Raw genomic sequence first — 14,383 nt, forward strand, 5'->3', positions numbered from 1 at the left:
CGTCAAGTGTGACACAATTTAGAGGCGTGAAATACCAGCCTGAATTCATGCTCCCAGTCCGAAAGGATTACGGACGGCATTTTGTAATTCGTTATTATTTATATGCGAAAAAAATTTATAACAGTCACGTAGTAAAGGCGGATCTCGATACGGTTATCGATATTGTGGGCTGCTAGGCTAAGCAGTTGCGGGATGACAGTTGTGTCGAAAATAAATATAATAAAATCGAGAATTTGTATAGCCGTTTGATTTACTCGGGCAGAAATATACGCGCGCACAATAATGCGGGTAAATTATTACTGTATAAATAAAAAAAAAAACGCGTCGCCGAACACGTACGTGTAATGTCAAATTGCGCAATAATGCCGAAGAATTTTTACGCGTAGGTACCCTACGCCTTTCTCTCGACGCGGAATCGCTGAAATCAGAACATCGTCGTGAACCTGTAACAGATCACCGCGTTTAAAACCTGATTGACGACACAATTTTACAATAAATTGCGCCAGTCTCCGCGTTATAATTTTCTCGTTAAAAACCACCTACTTTGTATGTCCTCTCAGCCACGTTCGATCAAAAAAATAAAATGTATAATTTACGTAATTAGATCATTTACGAAATGTTCCGAGGAACAAAAAGTCGCAGAATTTTTTTTTCACTTGACAACTTTTCACGTGGTTTTAAATGAAAGGAGATCGATCAACGGCTTTCCTTTACTGCAGGTTTTTTTTTTATTTTTATTTTTTACTTCCTTACCAACAAAATTTTAATCATTTAATCTATTCGGTATTCATCCACGAAATAATTGACTTTGTCCGCTATGCGTTCAATTCAAATTATAACTATGTGCTTGTGCGAGAAGACCGGTTGCTTTTTTATTTTTTTATTTTTCACGTAATACCGTTCCAAATCATTATAATACGCATACAGTTCAAATGTTCGAGCAGCGAGAATTTTATAAGAGGATTTTTTAATTGACTCTTACAGGCTGCTTGACGAGGGAAAGAAAGTGAAATTTTCAGGTCAGTATGCCACACCGGTTAGCATTGCTAAAATTACTGGAAAATAAACTGCGACGTACGTCGATCACCGCCGTGCGTCATTTAGATCAGTATTCCGATCGAGCCGGCACGTCTGATGTAATGAAAAATTCCTTCCAATTCATGCGTTCCGTTTATCAACGAAGAAAAGAAACGCACTTGTGAAAACAATCGTTTTTATTGTCACACGAACTTTGCTGATAGACCGATTGATTGCTATAAATCACAGTTACATTTTGTTGACGCAAAGAAAGGATTTCCCTGATGAAATACATTTTTTATCACTTTTCGCTTCTCTGTAGTCAAGGCAGGTATCAAATGGATTTTCATTATTTTAGTATCGATTGATGAGATTCTTTTTTTATTTATATCTGATTTTATATTCAGCGAAATCGGTTCATCTATTCCTGAGTTATTTATTAAATTATATTATCCGACATTTTAAGTTGGCTTCATCCGATTTAGAAGTCGCGAAATTTTGAGAAAAATCGGATAAGTCTTTTAATAATAAATTAATTCTGGGACTGATTCTTTCAGGCTGATCGATATTTTTTAAATTAATCTACAATTAATTCTGGCTTAAAAAAAATTTACGTCAGGTGCCGCGTGCAAAAATATTATCGATCCGAATCTTATTACTTGAAGATCATGCGGGTACAATATTGGCGATGAATATGGGCCCGCTTATTTATCCAACCAAGAAACTGCCTCGAGGGTCTGACCAGTCGGTCTTCGCCTCGCTGCTCCGGCTTCTTATTTTTCTATCGCAGTTATAGATCCCGGATGTCGCAGCGAAAACAAATTACATCCTTGAATACGGAATAATTCAAAGTACGCTGTCCCTCGCTGAATTGATTCTCGAAGGTTGAAAAAGCGTATCATATTTGATGGAAAACATGCTTTATAGGGAAGAAAATACGGAAAATTAATTTCTCGACGTTTCTCAAATAAGGCACAAAATTTTTTGCATAAACAAATTGCAAATCTATATACAGCCTCAAAGTAATGCAGTTCTTTTCGCTCAGATTCCGCTCTATTTTTTCACCGAGCCGTTTGAAAATTAATCTCTCATTTTAAAGTGGCTGTTATATCGCGTCTATCGTGCTGAGATATTTATGTCGTAGTAGCCCGGATTGTAGTCAGGGGCCAATTCTTAAGTAAGATACATGCATGCGGAGCTGTGTTCATTTGCATATGACCTGAGACTTTACGCACGATATATATGCTCTCACCTTAAGTTAGAAATATTATATCGAGCTGCTCGAGTTATTAGATACGTAGATGAATTTGTCGGTTGGCCGTAGACAAAATTCTTTTTATCAAGATTCGCCGCCGATCGATTAATATCAATTTTTTCACCACTGAAAAAGCGAGAATTTATTTTTTTATCCGTGTCAATCGGTTCGATCAAAATTTTACGCTAATTGAAGTGAAATTTTGTCGTCTTATAGCGACAGAAGTTTAATCAACATTTCGCACGAAGTGAAATGATTTGTTTAAACAAGAATCTGTTAGAAAATGTGTTTATGAAAAGAATTTTTATCTGTCAGTAGTGGCAAAATATCTTTAATCAAACGTATAAATTTCCTTGTGAACTGAAAAAAGATTTTGTTTCTAATAAGGTCGGTTTTTCTTCATTATTTCCAAACATTTTTTATTCACGATAGCGACAAATTTATTACCCATGAAAAATTTGTTTCACGTACGTACAGTAAAATAAGTAATTTTTATGGATGCGATTACTTAATTACAATTTGGGTTCTTCTCATCAGTTGTTTGAATTTCAACGTTAGTAAGTTTCTTTTCAAATTCTAGTTTCCAACATTTCCACTAAAACAGGACCTTTGGAACCTCGAAACGTTCCGGAAACAACAAAAATTCTGCAAAACTTCAACACTCCCATTGATTCCAGGATTTACGTAAACTTTGAAAAGTCTACGAAGAAAGAATTTCCTTCACATAATTTTGAAACTTCTGCGATAGACCAAAGTGTCATAAAAAAGTATTAAAACAAATTTATCAAACTGTCGAGTCTCCGCTCTTCCAAATCCGGGAAAAGTAAAAGTTGAAAATATTCGCGCTGATGAAAATATTTACAGAAAGTTAACAAATTCTGTATGAAATGCAAATGCACTTGCATATTTTTTCAAAGTCAATATTCCAAACGGCAACACGGTTATTAAACTACACATCTAATATTCGAAATTTCGACTCTCCACGCGAGCAGCACATTAGTAATTATTGTATATCAAACCCCGACTGTTCCAACAGTTTCTGCGATTCCGTCTAGCGAGCCAGTGAGCCAGTTAAAATAATTCATAACCGCCAATTAGCAGCCCGCCATCCCGAGGTATCGTCAGTTCCTTGTTCGCGTCGGTGCTCCAAAAACAGAAGGATTCAAGGCAGTCCGGATACGGTGGCACGATTCGTCGTGGCGGGGTGTGGTCACTCCCCCCATCGTTTCAGTCCTATAAAAGAAGTTGAATTCAGCCCAGAAGGCATCAGTTCCGCACAGTTGATCCAGCGCTTCTACAGTCATGGCCTTCAAGGTTAGTCAGGCTTCCCAGTCGCCACAGAATACGATACGACTAACTTTGGAACCAGACTTGATATTTGAGTAAACTTGAGGCAAAATTTACCCTTTGGTTAAGTGCTTCGTGCCTTGACAAGCAATCGAGCATTTCACCTGGCAGGTTGATTTTGGTCTGAAGACGATATAGTGCTTGGCACTGCGTTTGTCCTTTCCTGGACGACCGTGCCTGGAATATCAAGTCTGAGTCTAATATTATACGGAGTGATTTTTTTCGAGCTTCCCGACACTTCACATGCCAATAAACAACCGAAAAAGTTACAATTTCAAGTCTTTACTTCCATTTCTGAAAAGATATCTCTATCTGATCTAGCGGACGACAGGGACTCGGCTAGGCCTAGCCTAGTTTAGTTTTTTAGTCCACGTTAGCTCGAATATCGTTTCAAAAATGGCAGTAAAGACCCAAAATGTATCTTCGACAGTTCATGGAGTGGCAAAGGTTCGGAAACCTTCGAGAAAATCACCCGGTACCAACCTGCGAGACTGACATTAAACCTACAACTCTTTATTTCCGGTTAACAGTTCGTCGCTCTTTTCGCCCTCGTGGCTGCCGCCAACGCCGGAGGTCTGGCCCCCGCCCCCCTGGCCTACCACGCCGCCCCCGCCTACGGCTACGCCGCCCCAGCTTACGGCTATGCCGCTCCCATCGCCAAGGCCGTGGTCACCAAAACCGTCGACGCCGAGTACGACCCCCACCCCCAGTACAGCTACGCCTACGACGTCCAGGACTCGATAACCGGGGACAACAAGGAGCAGCACGAGACCCGCGACGGCGACGTCGTCCACGGTGGATACTCGCTCATCGAAGCTGACGGAACCCGACGCATCGTCGACTACACCGCCGACCCCGTTAACGGCTTCAACGCCGTCGTCCGCAAAGAGGGCGCTGCCGTCGCCGTCAAGGCCGTCGCCGCCCCCGTCGTCGCCAAGGTCGCTGCTCCACTCGCCTACGCCGCCCCCGTCGCCAAGTACGCCGCCCCCCTGGCTTACTCTGCGTACGCCGCCCCCGTTGCCAAGTACGCCGCTCCCCTGACCTACTCCACCTATGGTGCACCCATCGCCAAGTACGCCGCCCCCCTGGCTTACTCCGCGTACGCTGCCCCCGTTGCCAAGTACGCCGCTCCCCTCTCTTACGCCGCCCCCGCCGTCGCTCACGCCGCCCCCCTGGCCTATTCCACCTATGGTGCACCCATCGCCAAGTACGCCGCACCTCTGGCATACTCCGGCCCCGCTTACTACCACTAAGTTATTCGACCCTTTCGAAATATAAATAATAACATTTGATATTGTGCGTTTTTGTCTCACGCTTACCGTGAGTATTACCCAACCTCGATCTGTTCCATGATTTACTTGTACTCTGGAGTCGCGATGATGCGGAATTGGAATTTTTCGAACTGGTTCTGTCCAAGTTTTCTTTCGCTTACCGATATGAGGAGTTGTCGTAAGATTAAGCGAAACGAATCTACTTTTAAATCAGAGGTAGTTGTCTCCAACTTCTTCCCGCTTCATCGGTGAAATCCATTAGTTTTAAAAGTGTCCACTATGACTGAAGAACATGCTGCCGAGGTAGTGGAGGTGTAATTGCTAAAACTGTACCGCATCGATCGGTCCAAAAGCTCAGGATCCAGACTCAAAGATAAACGAGTCCGAAGCCAACTCCATTCTCTTCGAATCCAGCGTTTCATCTCAAAATGAGATCTCAAATCGGCCAATGCGTTTCGGTTTACCAAGACAATGTCTCATTATAGAGAACATGAAATGAACGCTGTTCAAACGCGGTGGATAATAATAAATTATCGCATCACGATCGCTGACCCGTGTTGGTATATCGTTAACTGGGAGATGCGATATTACGATGGTTAAAGCAAAAAGTAATTCGTGAAAGTGGTTGTCGACTACTAATCGTCTCTGACCAATCATGTTAATCTTTTAACTGGTAGACCAACCGGCCGATGGCTCAAAGGCTTGGCGGTTAGAAAAGTTGGCTGGAAAAATTAATTATCAATCACGCGTGATTGTGTAATGCGCTTGCAATGAAAGTAATACATGTAAGTAGAACAGAATCTTCTCGTTGCCGTAAAGAAACAAGTTTCTACCTCACCCACTCCTGATTTCTTTCTTTTCTCTTCAATGGCACATACATATAATGTAATACAGACGTGGTAATTTAAAGTGAGTCGATTATCGATAACGCGTTTCTGCTTCTCAGGAGCAGTATTTTGGACCGTTACATGACGCAACGATGTCTTAATCAACTCACTGGTTCGTAATAGCACTGTTAAATGCGCAGTGTGTCAACTTTATTGATCTATCGGCTGCTTCCCTCGCCCAAGCAGCTACCATTAATCAACGATCGATCACTATTGGTAGGTAATTTATTAACGAATCGGTGTGATAACCGTTTTTCGTAGTTTCTTCTATTGAATGTGAAAGAAGACTGTGGTTCTTGAACAAACGGTGAATCCCAAGTATACAAGATTTTCATCCAACACTTGAATCTTGGACTGGAACAGAGCTCATCCTGCTAATGCCAAGAAATTCAAATCATGAAAGTAGTTCTGAGCAGCCGTGATGGAGAGAATGAATGTTAAGTGTACAAAAATTCAAGCACACTTGGCTTCCAGTCCAATGGAACGCTGAGACTTGGATAAGTGATTTGTTAAACCACTCAGAATGGAATCGCTGTATCTTCTCCGAGAGTCACGTATGCCAGACTGTCTCTGCAGCATTCAGATAAACAAAGTACCCGTATAACCTCGACGGTACCGACCGGTTTAGTTTATTGCAGGATACGGTCGGTCAGCCTTGTCGTCTTGCGCCGTTCTCACGAAGGAAAAAACGGCGTCGCCTCATGCTCGGAACGGTAACAAACCGAAGGTTGTCAAGGGTTTATTTTCACACCCGACCCAGGCTGGTGCCTCATTATTGTCTCCTGCGTTGCTCCCGGATCCCTTTCCAAAGACACTCAACCCGTGTCAAGGTCGGCTGCTGGTCCTGTTCCGCGCCAAGGTTGAAGCTTGAGAAAATTAATGGAAGAAAGAACGCTCGCGTGTCACACATGCACACGTGTGCGAATAAAACGCTGAATTCGTATTAAGGCGTGTTGTGGTCCACTCCGAAATCAAATTATCGACTACTATAGAGCAAGATCTACCGAATTGATAAGAATAAAAGAATTGCTCAACTTTGTTCAACGCGCGCTGTTATACTTATTATACCTGTAATGCGGCGGGCGTTCAGACAGCACGAGACAAGCATTCGCACTGCAATTTCGACTGGCGAATTAATGCCGGTTATGTATATACCTATGAAACTGTCGAGGTGTGGACTAGTTATTTATATACATATGGCGCCAATGAAAGTCACAGTTTTTTATCTACCGTCTATTATAACTTTTACTGGGGGACAGTTGATACTGTTTAACCGATCTTTATCTATTGTATGTTTTTTTATTGATCCCTTTGTCTATTCGCTTCCGTCATTACGAATGGACGATAATTAGCCAATAAATAAATAAACTTCCGACTAATCCGAAAACTCCGAATACAAAATTTGAAGTTAATGAAAACAGAGCAGAAGTAAGTTTCTTCAAATGTTCAGTTTATTAGAAATAAATAGTTCGTCGAATGGTGAACGGCTTAGTGGTAGTAGCCGTAGGCGGGGGCGGCGTAGGCGGCGGGGGCGGCGTATTTGGCTACGACGGGGGCAGCGGCGTAGGCGACGGGGGCGGCGGCGTACTTGTGGACGACGGGGGCGGCGGCGTATTTGGCGACGACGGGGGCGGCCGCGTAGGCGACGGGGGCGGCGTAGGCAGCAGGGGCGGCGTACTTGGCTACGACGGGGGCGGCGGCGTAGGTGACGGGGGCGGCGTACTTGGCCACAACGGGGGCGGCAGCGTACTTGGCGACGACGGGGGCGGCGACGGCCTTGACGGCGACGGCTGCGGGTTCCTTGTGGACGACGGCGTTGAATCCGTTGTGGGGGTCGGCGGTGTAGTCGACGATGCGGCGGGTTCCGTCAGCCTCGATCAGGGAGTAGCTGCCCTGGACGACGTCTCCGTTCCTGGTCTCGGTCTGGCTCTTGGCGTCTCCGGTGATCGAGTCGTGGACGTCGTAGGAGTAGCTGTACTGGGGGTTGGGGTCGTAGTCGGCGTCGACGGTCTTGGTTACGACGGCCTTGGCGATGGGGGCGGCGTAGCCGTAAGCGGGGGCGGCGTGATAGGCCAGGGGGGCGGGGGCCAGAACTCCGGCGTTGGCGGCCGCCACGAGGGCGAAGAGAGCGACGAACTGTAAAAAATGAGGTAACATTGTGACAATTAGTGCAGAGTAGTGGTTTGTTACACGATTATACGAACAGAAATTCGTTAAGGCGAAATTTTTATTTCAGCTAATTAGCGATTGCAGCTTGAGACAAGTCATCGGACACGAACCTTGAATGCCATTGTTGAGATTGACTGGGATCGACTGGATGTGTGATGCTTGTGGCAGAACGTGCCCGGGTTTATATATCGGTAATCCCCACCGCCGTTTCGGACTTTCAAACTTTAACGGCGGAAACAGTCCGTGTACAATCTTTGGTGGATTTTGGCTTCTGGACTGACCACTTACCCAGACGATTAAAAACCTCCACTGTGGTGAAAATTTATCGAAGGATACGCGTTGTTTTGCACACACGCGTACACATACGCCCATAACGCCTTTCGCAATACTTGATCTCCCGGCGCCGAATTCGTACGCAGCAATTTACAAATCGGGTCGAAACATAATTAAACCATTTCGCGAATAATACGAATTTCCATTCAACTCCATGTCTGCACCTACACGTTATGTTCACGCAAGTGTTTATTAGACGCATGCATGCGACAGCTAATGCATAATCGATATCTCCCCATAAACGTTTATATTTCGTTATACGATTTTACGTATATCAAAATATCTGCACCTTAATTTCGTATAAACCGAATGTAATTTCTCGTTTGAACAACCAATCGCGAATTGTAAAATTCCCGAAAGCAATTCCTTCACCATTTCATCGGCCGATCGGCGACCCTGACTCCTGTACATATACATCGTTGCATCACAGAAATTCTAATGTCGTAATTATATCAGCCGGCCAAAAATAAGTGGAACACTTACCTAGATATACCAATCAGGTATTCAGGTATGTGCAAAAAGAAGGAGACCAGTAAAAAATTAATCAAATGTTAATTAAGCCCCGTGCAATCAAAATTCAACGATTTTGTGTTTGATCTCATATCCAATGAAAACTTCACCCGATACGCCACCTGAGTCTAATCATTATCCGCATCCGGATCACCGCATGAATCAGGTTCAAGAGCCGAGAGAACGAATATACCTACACATCAGTTCTGCTCGAATGCGCGGTGCCAAAGATTGATCATTGCCCTCGGAGAGAGAGGAACTCGATCTCGATAGATCTTCAAGTTTCCGCATGGCTTCCGTCGATCGGTCCTCGCCACTGGGTCCTACGTCATTTATCAACCTGCACCTGCAGCCGAGCAAAAAATTGCGGAGTGACGAGTCCGGGTGTGACTCAAAATCCGGGACAGTCTTTGTCAAAGTCACAGAATTCGGACTTGAACGCGTTATTCCCACCCAAGGAGACAATGTCGTGTCCAATCGAATCCGGGATACCGTGAAACGAATCAAAAACGATAAGCCGCGATTTGGCAGTTGCTCTTTATTCCGGTTAAGCGACTAAATCACTGCTTATAAGAACATGCGTACAAATTTTGCGTACACTGATTGTGAGAGAAATTTTTAGTTCCGGTTACCGCTCAGTATTTTGATTTTTTACCACAATCGAAAAATATAGTTCTAGGTACAAAATGAACATTAGTTTCGTACCTGTTACCAGAAAGTCTAGTATCCCTTACTATTCTTTCTCATTACCATCACTGTTACTATATTTTCTTGTTACTGTTGCGAAAATTTAACGCTTGTGCAACAATAAATTGACGTTAAAGCCTTGTTTAACTAAAAACGTGTCTTCCCAAAATCTGTCCTTTTTTTGATGAAAATTACAGTGTCACAATGAAATTGATGGCAAATCGAAGAAACAAGTTATATGTGTAGCTTCCATTTTTTTCAGTATCAATTTAACATCGGCACATTATTTTTTTTCCCCCTCTCAGTTTTGGCAGTACGTGGTGCAATCAAGCCGAGCGAGTGGGGGATAAAAAGTGGAAAAAGAGGCGAACAATTTGCAGCAAATTCTTTCAAGGTGAATTTCGCATTTCGTTTCACTGCAGCTGGACGGGCGGTGTTTCAATTAGAGGCAAAGTAAAACGTCGAGTAAAATTTTCGGCTGAACCTCGCCTGTCTGTGACCTTGCCTCGAGGGCTACTGACCTCCAACTTTATTCAGCCTTCGATTCTTAAACGCGCTGTGATAAAATCTTGGGAAATGTACGATCGGAGATAAATCTCGCATTTTTAGCTTCCGCGACGATACGAATCAGATTTCGAGAGACGCGAAATTACGCAGTTCGTTTCGGTCGAACGAAATATTCTCACTATACTCACACGTGACGTCGACATTTTTTCATACCATTTTCGCGGTATATGGATCGCCAAGCGTCGAGTCGATTCGCGGGCCAAATTCCAAAAACAGGACCGCTCGACATATGGCCGATTACCAAGTCATACGATACGATTTTGCCCCGAGCACAAAGGACCGACATTCCTTACGCCGGTCTCTGGAACGAGGACGGAAAAAAGAACGCAAAAACCGCTGCGGAATATCGCCAGGACCTTTATTGCGAGGAAATTATTACGTCGAGTATCGAATTTTGAAAAACGAAACACTCACTTTGATTTAACGGTATAACAGTAAGGAGAAACATTATGTGTTAGATTTAAATGAATAAAAAGTGATTTGAACTTATTTGTTTAAATAAAATTTTACACCTTCAAACAAAGCATATTTCTATTTAACTAATCTTTTTTTAACGACAAATTATTTGGTTGAATCGGAATGATTTTTTCTTTTGTTTAAATTTATTTACAAGTGTGAACGAATTGCGAGTTACCAATGAAATGTTTTACAGGAAAAGAATTACGAGTTCGGTGGGATGAGAAGAACTCTACTTGTGCCAGGAAATAACATTTACCAAAGCCAAGTGAATATTCTTCATTCTAGTTTAACGTTATAAATTACGATGTCAAATTGTCGAAAGATTAATACATAAACTAAAATTCTCTCAATCCAACGTAATTATTCTGCACTTCGTATAGTGTTCAGTAAATATTTCTTTTGCTAGACAAAATTTTAATAAAATGAAACACTGGTCAGGAAATTTTTCTCTTATCGTCAGCTTCGATTCAAACAACCTGACTTCATATCCTGTACGATAGTTTCGAGCGATCGTACAAATATATTTGTAATATCCAATAAAACCTGACGAACGTTGGCCTGGATTAGAAAATCTGTTTGGAACGATAACCGATGCAAGCCCCGCCAATTCTATTGTCAGTTTAACGGCAACAATGTAGGCATTATTCCGTGCGTTTTCTCAATGTTGCGGAAACGATCGCGTAAGAATCGATCCTATGAATATTTAACAGGAGAAATGGGTTCGGGTTTCGGACCCGCGGTGACTAATGATCCCCGACAAATGCAGCCCATGCCAATTCCATTCTATTGTATAACGAACAAGCAAGAAAAAGATGGAGAGAGGGTGAATAAATTTACTTTGAAGTACCTCGCGTGCGGTAAAAGCTTTCCTGTTCCCGCTGTCTTCGGATTGAATCAAACGAAATTTAGGGAGAAAACCATCGGAACAAACAAAATCGCTTTCCCTTTTTTTTCTTCGGATCCTTAATGTCGTATCGGCTGAATAGTTTTTGGATTCAGTTGTGGAAACATTTCAATCGCGGATAATAAAAGACCGTGGAATCAGATTCAATATTTGTCAAGCATATAATAGTACAGTCAAAGACAAAAGTTTGTGAATATTTACGTCACCTTGTCTCCGAGTTCTCGGTTTTTTATACTACATTTTCAAACAAAATCTATGGATCGAGTTATTTCTAAGAAATTGACGACACAAAATTGAAAGTGAAGAGAAAAAAATAAAAAATAGTGCAATATTTCTAAAAAGTATTTCTTTCGCGGTAAAAAATCTAATAAGAGACTCGCCGTTACGCGATCGCGAAATTATAACGATCTATTCGGGAGCGGCGATTCATTTGGTCGTTAAATTTTGTGGAAATTTTTATTTTTTCTTTTGTTTCGTTTTTTTCTTCCGCGCCGCGAGACCTGGTTCAGAACTACAGTATATATATATATATTTAATTCGCAGCTTGATCATGATTTACGTTTGCGTATTGCTCCATATGCGTATAACGGTCGCTTACAAGATCTGATATAACTAGCTGGACAACTTTCTTCGATTACAAGCGAGATCTGACAAAGTTCACCCGCATCGTTTTATGCCCAGGTAGAATCACCGTCGTGCGTGTATTCATGCAGGCGTTTTAATTTCGCTAAAGCGAGGATCGTCTCACCGGAAGCATCCGGATCGTCCGACTCTCCGCGTTTTAATAACGGCGCAACATCAGCCTCGGCTGACATTGAAATGGGATTAAGTAGATCAACTGCTGTGGGAGTACCGCGTGGCTATAAGGATTAGGTAACCGGAGGCAAGGCCGCGGCCTAGTCTTGTCGCCCTGAGCTCACGGAGTAAGTAGTGAGATGGGTGTGGCGCGAAATAAAATTTCTAAAGCAAGCCGACGCAGCTTGTTGGACAGGGAACTGACCGCGTTGCATCACTTGCTTGACAGCCCGGACGGGGTATAAAAACCGAATTCGCTCGATCGAATGGCATCATTCGCACGACGCAGATCAATCCAGCAAATTCGCAATGGCATTCAAGGTACGGCCGAATTTTCGAATAACATAATTCGTTGGATTCAAGACCCGTTTTCTCGTATTAAGTTATTTGATTTTCTAATTTGTAACGTTTTTTTTTTTTTTTTTTTATACCGCTGTTACGTGTAACGTTGATTAGAAAATTGGCACTTAGCTTAACGAATTGGCAAACTTACACCGCTGCGGTGATTGCGAAGGTGCTGCTGACCTTAAGGGGATGGTCGGAGTGCCAACGAAACGAACAAAATACAATTCACAATTTTATTCCCTATGGATCAATGGGATAGTTTGTAATTTTTTTAATACGACGATGTTTGCTTATCCGCTTGTGTGAGAATTGAGACAAGTTCGGAAAATTGTCGTAAAAGTAAGGGAAACGTGGGATTATTCAGATATCGGTAGCGTGCCATAACCTCAAAGTGAGTGAGAATCTGTTGTAACTATATACTCGGTGTTTTGGTTGGTTGTTAAATTTTGTCTACAATAGCAAATACTATCACTTCGTTATTCTAGAGAGAAGCAATCTGTAAAATACGGTTCGCGCACTTCGACCTCCCCTTAAAGAAATGGCCACAAATGGTGCGTTCACGCTGTCGAGAATGAGAAGCGTTTCTTTCCTTCTTTCTTTCCAAATTATAAATATCGTTTTTCGTAATGCATTTTTCATACGCATTTAACCGGAACAAAATCTCTCGACTCATTTACAGTTCGTCGCTCTCTTCGCCCTCGTGGCCGCCGCCAACGCCGGAGTTCTGGCCCCCGCCCCCCTGGCCTACCACGCCGCCCCCGCCTACGGCTACGCCGCCCCCATCGCGAAGGCCGTCGTAACCAAGACCGTCGACGCCGACTACGACCCCAACCCCCAGTACAGCTACTCCTACGACGTCCACGACTCGATCACCGGAGACGCCAAGAGCCAGACCGAGACCAGGAACGGAGACGTCGTCCAGGGCAGCTACTCCCTGATCGAGGCTGACGGAACCCGCCGCATCGTCGACTACACCGCCGACCCCCACAACGGATTCAACGCCGTCGTCCACAAGGAACCCGCAGCCGTCGCCGTCAAGGCCGTCGCCGCCCCCGTCGTCGCCAAGTACGCTGCCGCCCCCGTTGTGGCCAAGTACGCCGCCCCCGTCACCTACGCCGCCGCCCCCGTCGTAGCCAAGTACGCCGCCCCCGCTGCCTACGCCGCCCCCGTCGCCTACGCGGCCGCCCCCGTCGTCGCCAAATACGCCGCCGCCCCCGTCGTCCACAAGTACGCCGCCGCCCCCGTCGCCTACGCCGCTGCCCCCGTCGTAGCCAAGTACGCCGCCCCCGCCGCCTACGCCGCCCCCGCCTACGGCTACTACCACTAAGCCGTTCACCATTCGACGAACTATTTATTAATTGGAATAAAATGAGATTCTTGGAAACGTTAATTAGCCTTTGGTTTTCGATCTTATGGGTACTCCCGCCCTCTTCCAATTTAGTGATATAAGCTATTACTCACATCTCCATCAAGATTTGCGGCAATGAATCGCTGCCAATTATACTTATATCCGTAGGCCAGCTGAACTTGTAAATAATCATGTACACGGCCAAAGTAGTTGGTACTCTTACGTGAAGAAGTAGATATATACTTTTTGACGAAACTTGCTTTCTAGTAAACCAGATTAGTGGTTACCGATCAGTTATTTAGCTTCAGCGATGACGAAAACTTCTGTAGCTTCTTCGTAGCTTGGGAAACATTTTTATGCTGAATCTTATGCTGACACTGATACTGAAGGTATTGGAAATTATTCAGTGAAAAAGTGCATCTCTACGTATTTTTTGTAATTCAATTTGAAAATTTAAAATACCTGTCAAATAGTTTCTAATTTTTATCA

General features: G+C 43.6%; 2 protein-coding genes across 2 annotated transcripts; one reads left to right on the forward strand and one right to left on the reverse strand.

The window, feature by feature from the left end:
* Positions 1-3,483: 3,483 nt before the first annotated feature.
* Positions 3,484-13,936, forward strand: LOC124183314. Its single transcript, XM_046571659.1, has 5 exons — positions 3,484-3,586; positions 4,150-4,870; positions 7,270-7,915; positions 12,408-12,522; positions 13,226-13,936. The coding sequence occupies exons 1-5, from the start codon at positions 3,575-3,577 to the stop codon at positions 13,871-13,873; spliced, it is 2,142 nt and encodes a 713-aa protein (XP_046427615.1). The 5' UTR covers positions 3,484-3,574; the 3' UTR covers positions 13,874-13,936.
* LOC124182912 (larval cuticle protein A3A-like) lies at positions 7,207-8,168 on the reverse strand. The gene is made up of 2 exons (XM_046570721.1): positions 8,057-8,168; positions 7,207-7,913 (listed from the first exon to the last, which is right to left on the reverse strand). The coding sequence occupies exons 1-2, from the start codon at positions 8,066-8,068 to the stop codon at positions 7,266-7,268; spliced, it is 660 nt and encodes a 219-aa protein (XP_046426677.1). The 5' UTR covers positions 8,069-8,168; the 3' UTR covers positions 7,207-7,265.
* Positions 13,937-14,383: the final 447 nt, after the last annotated feature.

This window comes from Neodiprion fabricii, chromosome 5 (assembly GCF_021155785.1).
Source record: "Neodiprion fabricii isolate iyNeoFabr1 chromosome 5, iyNeoFabr1.1, whole genome shotgun sequence".
Lineage (NCBI taxonomy): Eukaryota > Metazoa > Arthropoda > Insecta > Hymenoptera > Diprionidae > Neodiprion > Neodiprion fabricii.